Source organism: Ovis canadensis, chromosome 6 (genome assembly GCF_042477335.2).
Source record: "Ovis canadensis isolate MfBH-ARS-UI-01 breed Bighorn chromosome 6, ARS-UI_OviCan_v2, whole genome shotgun sequence".
NCBI classification, from domain to species: Eukaryota; Metazoa; Chordata; class Mammalia; order Artiodactyla; family Bovidae; genus Ovis; species Ovis canadensis.
In genome coordinates, this window is record NC_091250.1 from 109741048 (window position 1) to 109760351 (window position 19304).

Below are 19304 nucleotides of genomic sequence, written 5' to 3' on the forward strand. Positions count from 1 at the left end.
GTAGCCTGCTCACTCCGTCATTGGCCTCCTGGAACTTCTATTATTTTTTTTTTAACTATTTTAATGTTATTGGAGTATAGTTGATTTACAATGTTTTGATAGTTTCAGGTGTATAGCAAAGTGATTCAGTTATACATGTACTTATATTCATTCTTTTTTAGATTCTCTTCTTGTATAGAATATTGTTCTTGCTCCACAGTTGATTTTATGTCTCCAACAAGAAGTAAAGCAATACTGTGGGATAAGGAGGTACTTAGAAAGGGAAGACCTTTAATGTTTAGTCCATTGGCTGAAGTACTGGGGACTTCCTTCTCTGTACCACCACCCACACTCCAAAACTATGAAGCTCTTTTCTCAGGTTGTATATAAAATTGATTTCTAAAACCTGGAGTAAGTACGTTTGGAACAACCTCATGAGTTGTCAGCTCCATGTGAATCTTCACAGTATCTTAAACACTCTGACTGTTAGAGTATAAGCTGCATGTATTTTCATCCATTAAAAAAAGTGGTTATGTGACCAGCTTTCCAAAATAATTTCTATTGTACTTTGTCCAATTATAAAAACCACGCATGCTGATTGTTTAGGAAATACAGAAAAGTTCAAAGAACACAACTGAACCTAATTTTTAATAGCTCTCATATATTGAAGTGAATATGTTTCAAACTTTTCACCGTGGGATGCTATATACTTATTGTGACAATCCGTATTTTCTCAAAACTTTCATGTAATTCCTAATAGGCATGTAATAATGTGTTCTTCTGAATATTGCTGCAGAGGGAGAATGTCAACTTTTTTACCTTGAAGCTACATAGGATTTGTAACAACAATAAATAGGCACTTGGGATTCACAAAGACAGATTGTTTTTAAAAAGTTACTGAGCAAAAGAAGTATCATTATGATAGATTTCTGGTATCCTAAGGGATCTATGTTAGGAGCATAACAGTCATAGCCCAGTTTCTTTAATATTATATTTAACCAACATTTGTATAATAGATATGTGAGTTTGAAAGATGTTTGTAAAATACTAGTATTATTATCATTTTAAGGAACAATTACACTAGCATCAAGAGAAGGCTTGGAAGAAGAAAACAAAGAATGAATAAATTTTTTAGTTGTCTTATATACCATCAATTATTATAGTCAGTAATCTGTGAGGAAATAGAGTTGAATACAACATCCAAGAAGACCAGTTCCTCAACTGTGCTCAGGAGTCATGGGGCCCCATGGCACTAAGTAGCATTTCTCATAAAAAGGGTTCTATGACCAAACAATTTTAAGAAGCTTTCATATTGTATATTGAAGATTCTAGAAATCTAGTGAATCCTGCCATTTAAATATTTTAAATTTTGTTTCAACCTATGTTTCTTAAATGTTTATGACCTTGAAATTTTTTTTTTCCACACAGCACCTATCACCTATTTATGAATAGACTTACACAGAGTAGGTTTCTAACTTCAAGTATACTTTTCAAGTTTTAAGTGTTTTTTAACTTTCTTAACTTTTAAAATAAGCCATCAGTATTATGGTTAGATTCTAGAAGTGCTATCATAAAGAATACAAGTATGCCCTGTATCGTCTAGAATGAAAAGTGAAGCATAGAGCTTAGAGAGGCAGATTTTGGCTCCATCTGATTTAAAGCTTTAAAAACATTTCAGAGTTATCTCCAGTGGAATCAGCTTCCTTGTAAAATGGTGAGCCTCCCACCTTGAGCCATGCTGAAGGACAGGCTAAAGAACCCTTTACAAGGCTAGTGTAAAGGGAATGATACGTTGGGTGGTTGGTTGAACTAATTAGCTTACAACTCCCAGGGTTTATGATCCTGTATGTGCTTTGAAATCCTAAGAATTGTTCCCAGAAGTTATTGGGTTTTTGCAACTTGTTTTGTTCTTGAAAGGTGACACTTTCACATATGAGGATGTAGAGAAAAATGTCCTGCAGTATCTACATGATGGCTCGTCTGCCCAGGAGGACAGCATGGAGATCTTAGTCACAGACGGCCTTTCCGCCACAACAGTGGACGTGAGGGTGGAGGTATCCCCGGCCGAGGCCCGGGGGCCCCGACTGGCTGCTGGTGCCTCGCTGAGCATCACGGTTGCCAGTAAGAGCACAGCTGTGATCACTCGGTCACACCTGGCTTATGTGGTAAGTTCTTTCATTTGTCTTTTTGTCCGCTGCACCCTCTGATCAGGTTGACTAGAAAGTGATGCCGTGGCTGAACATGTGGGCCATCAGGTCTATGGCCATAAAGGAACTTTTCGTCAGCTTCCCTATCATTCTGCTCTTTGCAAGTAGTGACGCTCTTTATTCCAGCTGCTCCCACTGTTTCCCCAGCAGACAAGTGAATGAGCAGAACATTGATGAAAATGCACTGAGAATGTGTAAGGATGGGTGATTGGCACTAGGAAATAGTAACAGTGTCAAAAAGCCCGGGTTCCCATATTTTAAGCTCCCTCCATAGTATTTCAAATGGGAATTTTAGAGGAAGAGCAACTTAGAAGAATTTACCCATCAATGACTGATAAGTTATGGTATTTCATGGCTCACTTTTCTGAGAGACAGCCCAATTCTCACTAGCGTTTGTCTCAGGTCCAGCTCTGGACCAAATGCTGGCACGCTTGTTTGGCAGGATTCCTGACTCACCCTCCATTCCATGCCCCACGAGAAGCAGGGACCAAGGGTAGATTCAGAAACTCTGTTGTTTTTTCCACTAGTCTGACCTTAATTTGATATGTGATCCTGGTTAATTAAACTCATCTTCTTTCTTTGACTTTACCTCTGGAGCTAAGGTATGTATGTTGTGAACATAAACTCTCTGTGTAAAAATCATAATGAGTAGTTTTGACAAATACATTGAAATAAAAATGGTTATCTGAATGATAATCACTCTTAGTATTGAATTTTTCCTTTGCTAATCTTAAAATTTCCTCCAATAACCTGGCCTTTAAAAAAATTACTGTATAGTTTTATGTAATCCTTTTCTGAGCTGAAGAATATGGCTATAAAATCTAGGCCTGAATAGTAGCATGTAAGATAAAGCATTGGCCTGGGAACAATTGCTTCAATTGCTTTTACACAGATTTTCCCCTAAAATTGTCTTTTCTTAACTTATGGGAAACTGCTTTTCACCCTGATTCTTCTCGTGGGTCTAGTACAGTTTCAGAACACTTTTGGCCTTGTTTTTAAATTGACAGGTGATTCTTACCCTAGGTTATGGCCTTTTGAGTCTTATGAAACATGAATTCATAAAAATTTATGAATACAGATTTAATCAATAGATTACCAAGGCTTGAAAAATGTTTGACAGACCAAAATAGGATTCCAGGAGCAGTTCCTTCCCATTAAGTGCATATTATAAACTGCAGATCAAAATGCAAGCCCATTGGCAACTGAACATGTATTTTCAGAAATTGATTGAATGTGAATTTACCCACTGGAGCAGAAAGAAGACTCCAAAAGAATTATTCTAGCTCACTGAAAGCATAGCATATTTTAAAGACTTAGCTAAGTTATTTATTAATACTAACTTTCTCTGAGTGTTGTGGAAGAATTCTTTGCTTAATGTCATGGGGAAGATTTTTCTAGGTATGCATAGTTAATGAGTTTGCTGTGAACATCCAGAAAAGTTGGGAAAGCCATCCCAAACCTTGGTCATAAATGGGGGAGTTATTGTGTTGTGCTCGTGTCTGACTCTTTGCAACCCCATGGAGTGTAGCCCGCCAGGCTCCTCTGTCTGTGGGATTTTCCCAGTAAGAATATGGGAGTGGGTGGCCACTCCCTTCTCCAGGGGATATTTCTGACCCAGGGATCAAACCCACGTCTCCTGTATCTCCTGCATTGCAGGCAGATTCTTTATCGCTGAACCACTGGGGAAACCCAGACTATAACGCAAAGGAACATGTGAGCCTATTCTTAATTACAGTATCGTGAGCTGCAAGCAGGTGAAATGACGTCAGGAGAAACAAAAGGCAAAAATGGGATTCTGTGTGATTTGCTTCTTAATGGTTTTTTCCTGTACACAATTTGCTGTGTACTGCAAGGAAACAAATAGGTGAGGGATGTGTGGGTTTTACGGTTAAAATGAATGGGTTCTCATCCAAGCTTACCACTTTTGCTAGTGTAATAACCCTTGACACGTTATTAAACTCCCTAGGGCTCAGTTTTCTCATTTGTAATATGGAGAGGATGATATAAGATTAATCTTAAATAGCTAATAGAATTGCTATGCACTAGCCAAAAATATATTAATTCAAAATAAACCATCTATAATAATATTACATAATGCATATGAGGTATAAATGTAACAAAAGATGTATAACTTCTAGGGAAAATTGATGCTATTACTGACTAGAAAGAAAATCCAAAGGAATTTCTTGACAAAGTTTCAAAAATAAAAGGAGAATTTAGGAAGGGGCTGGATAGAAGATCAACAGAACAATAGCATTTCTATATAAGAGCAAAAAATATCCAATACATTTAACTAAAAAGATATACCACTTAAAATAGTGTCACAAAAATTATATTCCTTGGACTAAATCTAACAAAAACCAGGCAATACTTTTACAGGGAAAATTGTCATACTTAATTGGCAGGCATTTTTAAAAGCACTGCTGCTGCTGCAGCTGCTAAGTCACTTCAGTCGTGTCCAACTCTGTGCGACCCCGTAGATGGCAGCCCACCAGGCTCCCCCATCCCTGGGATTCTCCAGGCAAGAACTCTGGAGTGGGTTGCCATTTCCTTCTCCAATGCAAGAAAGTGAAAAGTGAAAATGAAGTCGCTCAGTTGTGTCCGACTCTTTGCAACCCCATGGACTGCAGCCTACCAGGCTCATCTGTCCATGGGATTTTCCAGGCAAATGTACTGGAGTGGGGTGCCATTGCCTTCTCCATTTAAAAGCACTAGGAGATGCCATATTCATAGGAATATTTAGTATCAAAAAGATATAAATTATCCCACAATATGATCTTTCCATTCAACTAAGTACTAGTCAAAAGTTCAGTGACCTTTTAATGATCTTGATAAGCTCATTCTATAATGTATCCGTGCATGCTAAGTCACTTCAGTCGTGCCTGACTCTTTGCAACGCTATGGACTGTAGCCTGCCGGGCTCCTCTATCCATGGGATTATCTAGGCAAGAATACTGGAGTGGGTTACCATGCCCTCCTGCAGGGATCTTCACAACCCAGGGATTGAAGGCACATCTCTTATGTCTCCTGCATTGGGAGGTGGGTTCTTTACCACTAGCACCACCTGGGAAGGTGTCTATAATGTTTAAAGAACAACAAAAGGCCAAAATTCTGAAAATGAGTGACAGGAGGGCAGGAGTTTGCCCTATCAGATATCAGGATTTGATATAAATGTGCACTGTTTAAATCAGTCCACACTGGTATATACTAGAGAGTCTAGAAATAGACTCATACTTGAGACTGTAAAATAAAACAGATATAGCAAACCAGATTGGTGTAATGGGAGAAACTATTTGAAACATGAATCTGCACAAATTATTATTCATATTAAAAAGAAAACAAGAGCTTGTACTGCTGCCTCACACCCTAGACAGATATTAAGTATAGAAATCAAGTCCTTAAATGTCATAAGTAAAATTGTACAATTCTTTGTAGGGTATAGGTGAATATTTTCATGATAATGGGAAAAGGAAGAATTTCTTAAACTACAAAGAGAAAATGCTAACTATAAAGAAAAGATTGAAAATTTGATTGTATTAAAATTAAAGTTTATGTTCTCCAAAACACACCATAAATACAAAAAAAAAAACAACTACTTACAAACTGGAAAAAAAGATATGTACAACACATAGAAGCAAAGATAACAAAGAAAATATAAATAATATCTGCCAATAAAGAAGAAAAAGATAATCCATTTGAAAAATGAACTGGAGACATGAGCAGGAATTTCAGAAGAGGAATCCATGGGGCCAGTAAAGATAAGAGACATTCACCTTTTTAGACATCAAGAAACGCAGGCAAAGACTGTATGCTGGTTAGTACCAATTCAACTGGCAAAATTTTTTACATATGAAAATACCAAATGTCAGAGAGGAAATGGATCTACAGGAGGTTCTTTTATGATGGAGCTGTAAATTAGAACAACCGCTCTGGGAAGGAATTTGACATTGTCTTGTAATGATGAATGTTCATGTTTCCTAACCATTCCTCTCCTGGATTCCTTTCCAAGGGAGAATTTCACAGGTACAAAAGATACACACAATAATATACACAAGAGTACTCACAGCAATGAAAGTGAAAGTCACTCAGTTGTGTCCAATTCTTTGAGACCCCATGGACTATACAGCACATGGAATTCTCCAGGCCAGAATACTGGAGTGGGTAGCCTTTCTCTTTTGCAGTGGATCTTCCCAACCCAGGGATCGAACCCGGCTCTCCCCACTTTGCAGGCAGATTCTTTACCAGCTGAGCCACAAGGGAAGCCCAAGAATACTGGAGTAGGTAGCCTATCCCTTCTCCAGGGGAGCCTCCCAACCCAGGAATTGAACCAGGGTCTTCTGCATTGCAGGTGGATTCTTTACCAACTGAGCTATCAGGGAAGCACTATTTATAATAACAGTTACACTATTTTATAGTAGCAAAAAGACTGAAACAAGCCCAGTGTCTATCAGCGTCAACAAATGGAATAAAAGATAATTTGGAGCATACTTATTCTGTGGGATACTAGAGAACATTCAGAAGAGATGAACAATAGCTTCACAAAACAACATTCATGGATCTTTCAGTCAGTTCAGTTGCTCAGTCGTGTCTGACTCTTCATGACCCCATGGACTGCAGCACGCCAGGCTTCCCTATCCATCACCAACTCCCAGAGCTTGCCCAAACTCATGTCCATCAGGATGGTGGTGCCATCCAACCATCTCATTCTCTGTGGTCCCCTTCTCCTCCTGCCTTCAATCTTTCCCAGCATCAGGGTGTTTTCTAAGGAGTCAATTCTTCACATCAGGTGGCCAAAGTATTGGGGTTTCAGCTTCAGCATTAGTCCTTCCAATGAACATTCAGGACTGATTTCCTTTAGGATTGACTGGTTTGATCTCCTTGCAGTCCAAGTGACTTGCAAGAGTCTTCTCCAGTGCCACAGTTCAAAAGCATCAATTCTTTGGCATTCAGATTTCTTAATAGACCAATTTGCACATCCATACATGACATCTGGAAAAACTATAGCCTTGACTAGACAGACCTTTATTGGCAAAGTAATGTCTCTGCTTTTTAATATGCTGTCTAGGTTTGTCATAGATTTTCTTCCAAGAAGCAAGCACCTTTCAACTTCATGACTGCAGTCACCATCTCCAGTGATTTTGGAGCCCAAGAAAATAAATAAAATAATGGATCTTAGCCATCTTCTACTGAGTGAAACCAGTCTATTCTGAAGGAGATCGTCCCTGGGATTTCTTTGGAAGGAATGATGCTAAAGCTGAAACTTGAGTACTTTGGCCACGTTATGCAAAGAGTTGACTCACTGGAAAAGACTCTGATGCTGGGAAGGATTAGGGGCAGGAGGAGAAGGGGATGACAGAGGGTGAGATGGCTGGATGGCATCACTGACTCGATGGATGTGAGTTTGAGTGGACTCCGGGAGTTGGTTATGGACAGGGAAGCCTGGCTTGCTGTGATTCATGGGGTTGCAAAGAGTCGGACACGACTGAGCGACTGAACCGAACTGAACTGAGTGAAAAGAATATAAATCATAAATAATGAAAAATAAAATCATGGATCTTAGCAGTCTTCTATTGAATGAAAAGAAAGAGAAATCCCACAAGAGGAGGGTCTAACTCCCTTTTCATACATTTTAAAAAATACTACAACTACTTTAAGTAGTTTACCAACAAAGGTCTGTATAATCAAAGCTATGGCTTTCTTAGTAGTCATGTACAAATATGAGAGTTGGGCTATAACTCTCACCCTTGAGTACCAAAGAATTGATGCTTTCAAACTGTAGTGCTGGAGAAGACTGTTGAGAGTCCCTTGGACAGCAAGATCAAACCTGTCAATCCTGAAGGAAATCAATCCTGAATATTCATTGGAAGGACTGATGCTGAGTCTCCAATACTTTGGCTACCTGATGTGAAGAGCCAACTCATTGGAAAAGACTCTGATACTGGGAAAGATTGAGGGCAGGCGGAGAAGAGGGTGACAGAGGATGACATGGTTGGAGGCATCACCAACTTAATGGACGTGAGTTTGAGCAAACTCTGGGAGATAGTGAAGGACAGGGAAGCCTGGCATGCTGCAGTCCATGGGATCACAAAGAATCCAACAGGACTCAGCAACTCAACAACAGCAACTTTACAATAATATATCAAACTATTCCAAGAGATTCAAGCAAGTCAAAAAGCAAGATCCATAGTATGATGGTAGAACCAGGGACAGGATGAAAGAGGAGCATAAAATGTTAATCATCAGAGTTCTCATCCTTGTGTTGAATGGTGTGTCAATAGATGTATAGATAATAAAAAAGAAAATGAAAAAGTGAATTAACACAAAATGGGTAAGAAGGTCTTCGAGTAGAAAAATTACATAAAATCAAGGTCTATGTTCTTAAGAATTTTTCACCCACATTATCTTGGATATCTCAAAATAGTAAGTTTCTTTAAATGATGACAGCATTCAGAAAAAAATCCAGCTGATTTCACACTGTATCAAACCCAGCAGTCACTTGAGATTTGAAAAATTATAATAAGTTGGGCCTGACATGAGATAAGCATTTCTTTGCCAAATTTCCCAATGTGGAATTTAGAAGCTGTTCATTCTCATCAAGAGCCAGGAGCTCTGTCCTTGTAGTTTATCACCATCTCAGAAGACAGTGCCTTAGAACACTTGGCTGTCTTTTAAAAATTCCCCCTCAGAGGCACTCACAGCAATATTATAACAAGTAGTCTTTCGGAAGCCTGCATGTTGTATTTGATAACCTATGAAGAAAAATAGAGAAACTTTTAAAGTATAAACTTAGGGGCTGTTTTCTGAAGTTTTACAGCTTCAATAAATTTGTGTTTTCTTCCTTGTTGCTGTCAAGTGATATGAGGAAATATGGAAAGTTCTATGATCTTGCCTTGAGGCTCTGAACTGCCAACTTAAAAAGGTCCCTAAGGATAGAAATGAGAACTAACCAAAACCTGCTCCCCCAGATCACCAGGCAGCTGTGCTCACATTTCTGATCTCTGACCTCAGCTAACTGTACATCATAGCCATGCAAGTTTGCATGTGAAAGTACATTTGGTCATGTAATATTTATCTTCATTGTTGCTGTGGTGAAGTGTAGAGTGCCCTCATGTTCACAGCCAACTGGTCTAAAAGATGAATGACTCAGGGGATCTTTCCAAGAAGATGTTGCCTCCCTTCTAGATATTTCCAAAAATATCCTTGAAGAAAGAAGAAATTGTTTGTTAAGACATTCAATTATTGTCTTCAGTTATTCTCCACATAGAAACAAGAAGCCAATTTTATTTCTCAGTAAATAAATAGTGCAGAGGAAAGGGAAATAAATAGTCTTCATTAGGATTGGGCATCTCAGGGGTTGAGCATGCATAGGCTTGGTCAGAATGAAATTCATAAGACTTCTTAAATTTTTCTGTTAAGGTAAAATTTTTTATTGTGTTGACTACTCTTTAAAGTGAGTCCTTACCTTCCATTCTTTGTTTCAATGAATTTTAAAATCATTGTTATACATTTTAGCATAGGGTTGCATAGAGTCGGACACGACTGAAGTGACTTAGCATGCATGCATGCGTTGGAGAAGGAAATGGCAACCCACTCCAGTATTCTCGCCTGGAGAATCCCAGGGACGGAGGAGCCTGGTGGGCTGCCATCTATGGGGTCACACAGAGTCGGACACGACTGAAGCAACTTAGCAGCAGCAGCAGCAGTGAAGTTTTACCTATTTTCAAAAATTTACCTTTTTCTAAAAAGCAAACTGTACTAAAAAAAACTCTAGAAGAAGCCTACAACTGTGTTTCTAGAAGAATGACTTACATTTCTGACCATGTTTTGTACTTCACTAGATGCTTGTAATAAAAACCAAACTTTATGTGGCTCTTACAGTAACCATTGGGCTTTCTTTCTTTCTCTCTTTCTTTTATGCCCCATACTTGAAGTGCATTTCCTGCTATTATCCTGAGCTACTCTTCAAAGATAACTGTCAAAGAGACATTTTAGGAGGAATAAATAGTGAGATTTTCATGCAGTTTAACATGGTATTCCTTAAGGAGATTTTTCATTTAGCAGAAAAAGAAGCACCTGTAATCTTTACTGAAAATCCTTACTGTCTTCCTGCAAATGTACAGTCATGTCTTGTATCATCTTTGCTTGCTTAGGATGATTCTTCCTCCGACCCAGAGATCTGGATTCAGATAACTTCTCTGCCCATGTATGGTGCTCTCTTAAAAACCTCAGGACCTGAGGTGGAAGAACTCTCAGAGATTTCTAATTTCACTATGGAAGACATCAACAACAAGAAAATTAGGTATTATAACCACCTGGTACTATACAGAATTTTTTAAATTGTATTAAAATATGTAAGCAACGAACCCATAGTTCCCTTGAAAGATTATGTTGCCTCTGGCCCCATTTTTAAACAGAGATTCAGTCATCTTACTTGACCTGACAGCATAGCTCATTCATTCCATTCTTCTCTTGACTTCGATAGGTATTTGGCCGCATTTGAGACCAGTGGTCATCCAGTTACTGACAGCTTCCACTTCTCTGTCTCTGATATGGACCACAACCGTCTGGACAATCAGAAGTTTACCATCACCATCACGCCCGACAAGGATCCACCCCCAGTCATTGCTTTTGCTGACCTTATCACGGTAAGCAGTCCAGATCAATGAACTGTAGGTGCTGTAGAAAGCTGGAATCTGTGCCAGTGTGAATGAAGGATTTCTACCTAAACTGGCTGTCAGGTCCTTCCCCTCAAATATCTAAGCCATAGAATCAAGCTATTATGGCTTTCAATCGTTAGTTTTTCAAAGAGGATGAAAATAATTAAATGCATAAGATCAAATCATTATATCCACATTATTTAATTAGTCAACAAATATTTCTGTGCCAGACACAGATCTATTTGTGCGGTCTTTTGTATACTATGCTAGATGTGTATAGTAGTAGGAGTGTAGAGATGTGTTTTTGTGGTGTTTATAGTCTAATGTTTGCAGCAACTAAAACATAGGAATATGGATAGTATCCTGGGTCACATCTTAAACTGAGTTGATACTTATCTCTGTAAACAATATTGGTATGTGGAGGGTGGGGGTCCATGTAATGTACCCCGATTATGAAGTTACCCGTATCTGAGTTCAAGTGCCAGTTCGGTTACTAACTGACTGATCTTGGACCAATTATATAATCTTTCTTAGCCTCAGTTGCCTCATTTTTAAAGTGTTACTACTATTCCTATTACACAGAGGATTACTCTGATGATGAATAAAATAGCATGAAAAAGCTCCAGTACAGAACTGGCCCGTAGTAGAGCTTCCATAAAAGTTAATTCACTTTCTTATTCCACTCTATGTACATACCATAATGCCCAAAACTCAGGATTTCTGATTTTCTTGAGCAATTGAAAATTTGTGCAACTGAGTTGTTTCTGAATGGTTCTGATATTCTACTCATTTTTTCATGTCCACACTGGGGAAGCCTTTTGCACCTTCCCCATTCTCAGAGTCAGGGTGACCTTCCACTTTATAATTTGTAAATCTTCCTGTATTTAGCCAACAGTCATTCAGAAGTCAAGTTGCATATCCAGCAGGCTACAAAAAACACTAGACTCAGGTTGCAACGTTAGCATACAAAACAGGGCCCGAAAGGAGAAAGGTAGCTGGAGCTACTGCTTTTACTTAAACCGATTTATTATTCTCTTTGACAGTAATGATAAGCACTAGCTTTCAGGTACAGTGAGCCCTGTCTTCCTTGCACCTTTAAGCATACACTGTCATGGGATAAAGGGGACTTTATCTCTGGTGGGAACTCCTATAGGACAGGATGCACTCACAGTATCCAAGGGAGGACTGGATGGATCATTCTGAAGCTGCGGACTTTTGAACGTTGATTCGAAGGAAGGCAGCCCTCCTGCCATGCAACTGTTCCGAGGTGGGTGATTAGAATGGGCCAGAGCTGCTTTATAACCAGATCCATCATGGAAGAAGCACAGCTTTGAAGGCAAACACGGACATCACTGCGTCTGAGCATGGCTCTGAGAGGTGCTGAAGGATGGCCGGGCCCCAGCAGCTGGCACATTCCTCATCTTGTCTGTAGAGAATCTGCCTCCTCAAACAAATGGAAGGTCACCCCAGGCAGCAATTTTCGATTCAGTCCTTTTTTACTGCAGTCCACGTAACCGCCCAAGGACTCTCTCCAATCTTTTCTTTCTTAGGTTGATGAGGGAGGGAGGACCCCACTCTCTTTTCACCATTTCTTCGCTGCTGCAGCTGAGGACAGTTTCCAGGAGGACGCCATCATTAAGCTAAGCGCCCTGCCCCAGTATGGCTGCATCGAGAACACGGGGACAGGTACCAGCCTGGCTGTAGAATTGTTCCAGACCTGGAGAGAAGAGGCAGGGTGGAGGGGGGTCACTGCCTGCAATTAACCTGGACAGGGAGACCCGAAGAGGGGAGGGACTGTTTCCAAGAAATGGAAGGAAGGTCCTGTTGACTCAACAAATATTGACTGAGCATTTCCTGTATGTGGAGCACTTTTTTAAGCACTGGGGATAGATCAGTAAGGGGCTTCCCCGGCGGCTCAATGGTAAAGAATCCACCTGCAATGCAGAAGACACAGGAGACCTGGGTGCAATCCCTGGGTTGGGAAGGTCCCCTGGAGGAGGGCATGGCAACCCACTCCAGTATTCTTGCCTGGAAATCTCATGGACAGGAGCCTGGTGGGCTGCTGTCCATGCAGTTGCAAAGAGTCGGACACAACTGAAACTGCTGAGCATACACACGCATAGATCAGTAAACCAGACAGAAACCCTTACCTTTGTGGTGCCTTAGATCCTGGTGGGAGAAGACAGATAAGAAACCTAAGAAATGAGAAAACTGTGGAAGATGTTAGGAGGTCAGTCAGTGCCGTGGGGAAAACTAGAACAAGGGAAAAGTGCCAGCCATTAGGACAGAGGGGTTTGGGGATTGCACTCGAAATTGAATGTCAAGGAATAAGATTGTCTGTTGTTTTATTGTGAGGTAGCTACTGTTTAGCTGAACCAGAGCTGACGCCTCAGCTTTTTCTAAATATATGACGTGAATTGAAATGCGTGCTTGTCTGTCTGTGACCCTCTCCCCGACCATCTGCCCTGGACCCACTGCTCTTGGTGGTTATCACAGAGGAGGGAAGGGGAGAGGCGGGGACTGTCCACAGGCCCCCTGTGTCCACAGTGACTGGCAGCTGAGACAGCTCCTGGCAGGTGACCTTACCACCACCTCTGCTGGGAGGCTCCTGAGTGCTAGCGCTCGGCTCTAACTGGCGTGCAGCTCGAAGCTCCCACAGAGAGGCTATTGACTGAAGGTGTCTGTGGCCTGAGTAATGCCTGGGATTTGAGTCTAGTTTTACCAGAAACTCATTTAGCAGGGGTCATGTTTTCCTAGAGAAAACTTTGAGTCTTTTCTCCATCTTGCTTTGCAGAGTGTGCCCTTAGATTTGTTTATTGCTGCGTTAGATTTGGGCTTCTCTTGTGTCTCAGCTGGTAAAGAATCCGCCTGCAATGCAGGAGACCTGGGTTCGATCCCTGGGTTGGGAAGATCACCTGGAGAAGGGAAAGGCTACCCTCTCCAGTATTTGAGAGGCAGTGGATTATAAAAGAGGAATAAGACAGCCCTGGCCTCGCGCAGGAGACAGATACAAAGACTGATGGTATAATCATGAAACACCAGGACAGGGAAAGGAGCAAAGCACCAAGAAAGGATACAGGAGAAAGCAATCACTTTTGCCTGGGAAGGCGGGAATGTCTGAGGGAGGGTTAGTGGGAGTTGCTGTGGGCAGAGGGAAAACAGTGTTTCTCGCAGAAGAAAGCACAAGCAAAAGTGGGGAATTAGAAAAGGATGGTTGCCCCCAGCCTTCTCTTCTCTCTGGGTGGTTTCTGATAAGGCTTTCTAATGCTGTTTTATGTTAACCTGGAGTGCACGCAGAGGACTATTTCACTGGTCCAGAAGTCAAATTTCTGGCAGTTCTTGGCCCCTCTTAAAGTGGTTCTCAAACCTTAATGCTCATAAGACTCACCTGGAGGGCCTGAGCAAACACAATTTCCTGGGCAGTAACCCCAGAGTTCCTGTTGCAGAAGGTTGGTGAGATCTATGCATTAGCATTTCTCACTGGCTCACAGGGGGTTCCATTACTGCTGGTCCAGGGACCACACTTGGAGACCCAATGCTCTGCATTAGTACGAACCTGGAAGTAAGGAAAAGACGTTCGGGGGGCAAATCATTGTCCTAACACATATCATGTAAGGTCCCATCCTTTGCTTCGTGGGCTTTCAGAATAGAGTCTCGTTTTATGTAGCTAACTAGATTCAGAGTCCAGCTGACCAAAAGAACATCTTTTTAAAAACATTAGAAGAAGAATCATTTAAGTTCACACTAGCACAAGAACAGAACAGTCATATTGTTCAGTATAAAATCTAACAGCGTGGAACCTACGTTCCTTTAGTACCAGCACAACTAGTGAAAGCCGCTCAGTCATGTCTTATTCTTTGCAACCCCATGGACTATACAGGCCATGGAATTCTCCAGGCCAGAATACTGGAGTGGGTCGCCTTTCCCTTCTCCAGGGGATCTTTTCAACCCAGGGATCAAACTCAGGTCTCCCGCATTGCAGGCAGTTTCTTTACCAGCTGAGCCACAAGGGAAGCCCAAGAATACTGGAGTGGGTAGCCTATCCCTTCTCCAGGGGATCTTCCCTACCCAGGAATCGAACCGGGGTCTCCTACACTGCAGGCGGATTCTTTAACAACTGAGTTAGTATGGTGCACAGCTAGGGCCCACCTTAATTACCTGTTGGGCATCACTGTGTTCCAGCACAGTGCAGTAATAGATGTTCATGATATAGCCTCCACACATCAAGAACTATTTAATTTGCACATAATATATTCTATTGAAGAAGGCGAGGAAACTCATTAATAAGAATGGTTTATATGAAAAAATTGAAGATGCAGTTTTAAGAATCAAAAGGATTGATGCTTAAAGCTTCAGTGACAGATTCACTTGTTGAATAGCTTGTTTCTAATGATAGAATGTCATTCTATTTGAATACATTTTTAGGCTTCACTTAGTGTATTTTTGCCACATTTCTTATATTTATAGTGATAAACAGAAAGAGAAAATTAAAGTTTTAAGGAATTATAGCAATTCCTTTTGGAAACTCTGAACTGTGTGCCCTAGGGGTTATCAGCTCACTAATCACTTAGACTCCCTTTGCTTCTGGTATCTAGAGGAATCAAATCTGAGGGGTACAATTTAAGAAAATTCACATCATTAAAAAAAAGAATATTTGTCTTGAATTCTTGTCACAAACAAATTGTAAATAAAACATTTTCATTCCTACTCTTTCAATTTGGAGGTCAACAAAAAATGACCCTGTCTGTCTTCGACTAGGAAGTCAGTCGCCTTGTAATATATGATCTCATCTTTGCAAAAACCAGGGAAGAGGGAAAGAGAAAGTGTTATTGTTTTCAGATCTTCTATCTACTTTTCTTTGTTGATGTATATCTAGGGAGTGTTTGAAAATACAGGGGTTCTTTTTTTCTCCTCTCTTTAGAAGAAAATGTAACCATTTAAATCAATCATTTAGAGAGATTTAGTCCAAATAAGAGACAAGTCATCCAACATTTACACAGTGCTTATTCTTTCCCTTGGCCTTTGGGGCTGGAATGAAAAGAAGACATAACCAGCACTTTCATGAAACTCTGAATGATACTTGAACATCTCAGTGCCTGAACTACACCTGAGCTCTGGATGGTCCCTGAACATCACAGTGGCTCTAGTGTACCATTCCAGGGGCTGAGCACTAGCCCATGAGGTTACTAGAGGTTTCTTAAGGAACTGAATTGTCAAATGAAAACATGCTCAAGGAGATATTTCTTAGATTTAAAGATATACAGTTCACCCTTTCTTGTGTAGAGAAAAAAGGTTTCTCTTGCAAAATGGTTTTGAAATTGACTAAAGTGTAAAACTTTTATTCCTATATCAATATTTGTCCCATGACTTATTTTATCAAGTACTTCTAACAAAACAACCATTGATTCTGTGCTCTATTAAATAATAGTATTCTGAGTACTTTCATACATGCGACTCATTTGAGTCCTACTTATTGATGAGAAATAGTGGGGAAACTGGGGTCCCACCCAAGTCTTCAAATTCCATTCTCCCACCTTTATTCTCAAACTTGTTTTCATCTTTTGTTGATAGTGCTGTCATGCTTTCTGGTTCAGCTCAGAAAGCAGGAATTTATGGATCAAGATAAAAGTTCCCTCTTGCTGTTGGTGCAGGTGATCGGTTTGGCCCTGGAACTACCAGTGACCTAGAGGCATCGTTCCCTATTCAAGATGTCCTGGAAAACTACATTTACTACTTTCAGAGTGTTCATGAAAGCATTGAGCCAACCCATGATATTTTCAGTTTTTATGTAAGTGATGGAAACAGTCGATCAGAAGTCCACAGCATCAACATCACCATCGAGGTAAAGACACTGGAAGTTGAAAAAGTTGGGCCTTTGACCACAATATCCCACCATTAGATAGCTTCAAAAGAACTCAAAAACAAATAAAATTGGGTTGGACCTTCAATTTTAGAGGTCAATTTAAAAAGCATAACCCTGACCTTTAGGAAACTTGTAGAATTAAGGCTGACATTTGGAGATGGTATGACTTGGAAATCTGAATTTCCATTTTAGGATAAAATCTATCTGGTCTGTGTGAAGATACTTTGTTCTCAGAGACAGAGAAAACTGGCTAGCCTCATATGAGGTGAAAAGTAACATATGCTTATTTTTCCCTGCAATTATTATATGTAGTTCTTTGTACATACATTTTAGCGCATTTGTTCATCATACTATAACATTAAAGAAATGTGTTCCCTGATGCTGTATATATTCCCTTTTGAGCAACTACATAGGCTTGCTCTGTCAGCCTGAGGAGAGAGAGATAAAAGATAAAACTCAGAATGGAATACCCTCTGCCTTGAGAAAACAAAACATGGCACTCTCAGCACCCTTGGGGGACAAGGGTGGAGGGGAGCTGACTTCTGCTGGGGCTGGTCAGGCAGACAGTTGAGACACCTGCACTTTCAAATATGTGTCCTCTATCATAGGTTCTAAGGCAGCTATGATTTCAAAACAATGTGCCCTTTTATCCCCCCAGTACACTTGTACTTGTCTAACCACATGTCCATATTTCTGGCATCTGGAAAATGCCATCATCGTACCTATGGAGAATGCCGGAGATTTCTGTAGCATGTCCATCAAGGGGATATCTGGTTTATGTGATCTGCTCAGCTTTCAACATAACCATTTTGAGTGAGAATTAAAGACAGTGACATATTAGGTGCAAACTATATACGTAAAATAAACAATAAAGGATTTATTGTCTAGCACAGGAGACTATGTTCAATATCTTGTAATGACCTATAGTGGAAAACAATCTGAAAAAATATATAACTGAACTGCTTTGGTATACACCTGAAGCTAACAATATTGTTAATCAACTATATTTCAATAAAAATACAATAACAACAACAACGATAACAATAAGAGATGATGACACATTAAATGCTATTTCAGTGGTGAAAGTTGATGTGATGGTGTTACTGTATTTGAATAGTGTGTGCTCTTTTTTTCTTCTTAAACCAGTATCTGTGTGAGACCTAATATTTTATGCTTTAATCAGAGGAAGAACGACGAGCCTCCCAGAGTGACCTTGAGGCCCCTTGGCGTGCAGCTGAGCTCAGGAGTGGTGATCAGCAATTCTTCTTTGAGCTTGCAAGACCTGGACACTCCAGATAATGAGCTGATTTTTGTATTGACAAAAAAGCCTGGCCACGGTAGGACATAGCTGCTATGGGAAGCTTCTTAATTGAGGTGCTCGATGGGTTATTAGAATAAACACGTTGATTTCAGCTGATCATTCCTCTACCTTCCTGGTGCATAGTCCATTCATTGCATCAAGGTATAATCAAATTCACAGCTAGTTTATATTCTTTGGCGTCACCATAGACTGGTTGTTCTAAAAGCCTGACTCCTGGGTAATTGGTGTCTCTGAAATTCAGTTTCAGCTGTTTTCTTGCTTTCTTCTGTAGCCTCAGGCAGAACAAGTTTTCAGGATCTTCACATCCTCTTCTTGGAGGGGGCATCATTGCTTGATCATCCTGGGCTATTTCATACAAAGAACAGAATAGCCACCTTGTAATTAATTACAAAGGGTGTTCATTTCAGGTTAGAGGCATGGTAGATAATCTTTATGAGCTCATCTGTTTTGCAAAGAAAGCACTTTTCCTGATTAAACCAGAGGTTTAAAACACCACCATGGTAATCTTCTACCTACTTCTATTCTAAGTGCTAACTACCTAGTATTAGCTAAAGCTCTGCAGTTTTCATCTCCTAAGTGGTGGCTTGGTGGCCTAATGGCTATTGACCTTTTACAGGTGAAACTATTCCTGTTGAGGGAGAGTTCACCAGAGAAGCTGTTGGTCATTACATTTTAGTTTGCCTCCATCCACTTTCACTTTCTTTAATGAAACACTGTGTTTCATTATATACACATGACCCTTGAAAATAGCATAATATGCCTCAGCCCTAGGATGCTTAGTGTCTTTCTGAACATAAATGGAGTTTAAAATAAATTCCTCTGTCTCATCCCAGATGCCTCGGGAGGAAGGCAGCAAGTGGAGAGTGCTACTTTCACCCTACAGAAGGGGAAAATAAGGCTTAGATAGTGAAGTGAGTTTGAATTTGTGGAGAGAGATTTGATTCCTAGGCCACTGTATTTCCATATTCATCTGTGTCCCCTTAAGAGATTTTTAATCAGGAAAAGTGGAACTTTATCTTCTTTATTTGGAGATGAGGTCATCGAGCATCACCCTGTGCTTTTGTATAAAATTTTGAGTTGTTGGTTACTTATGCATGTGCAATCAACATGTCCAAGGGGCTTGGCGTTCTACCCAGGCTCAAAGTTGACAAAATCAGATAATGTTTTAGTGCCATATTTGCTCTACCATATGGATGTGAGAGTTGGACTATAAAGAAAGCTGAGCACTGAAGAACTGATGCTTTTGAACTGTGGTGATGGAAAAGACTCTTGAAAGT

At 40.2% G+C, this 19304-nt stretch overlaps 1 protein-coding gene across 2 annotated transcripts in view; it reads left to right on the forward strand.

The window, feature by feature from the left end:
* FRAS1 (Fraser extracellular matrix complex subunit 1) overlaps nt 1-19304 on the forward strand; it is a 516652-nt gene that overhangs the window by 407833 nt on the left and 89515 nt on the right. For both annotated transcript variants that reach the window (XM_069594438.1, XM_069594439.1), the window contains exons 38-43: nt 1897-2144; nt 10337-10485; nt 10669-10831; nt 12394-12529; nt 16495-16685; nt 17890-18043. In XM_069594438.1, coding sequence (XP_069450539.1) covers nt 1897-2144; nt 10337-10485; nt 10669-10831; nt 12394-12529; nt 16495-16685; nt 17890-18043 — 1041 coding nt within the window. The remainder of the gene's footprint in view (nt 1-1896; nt 2145-10336; nt 10486-10668; nt 10832-12393; nt 12530-16494; nt 16686-17889; nt 18044-19304) is intronic.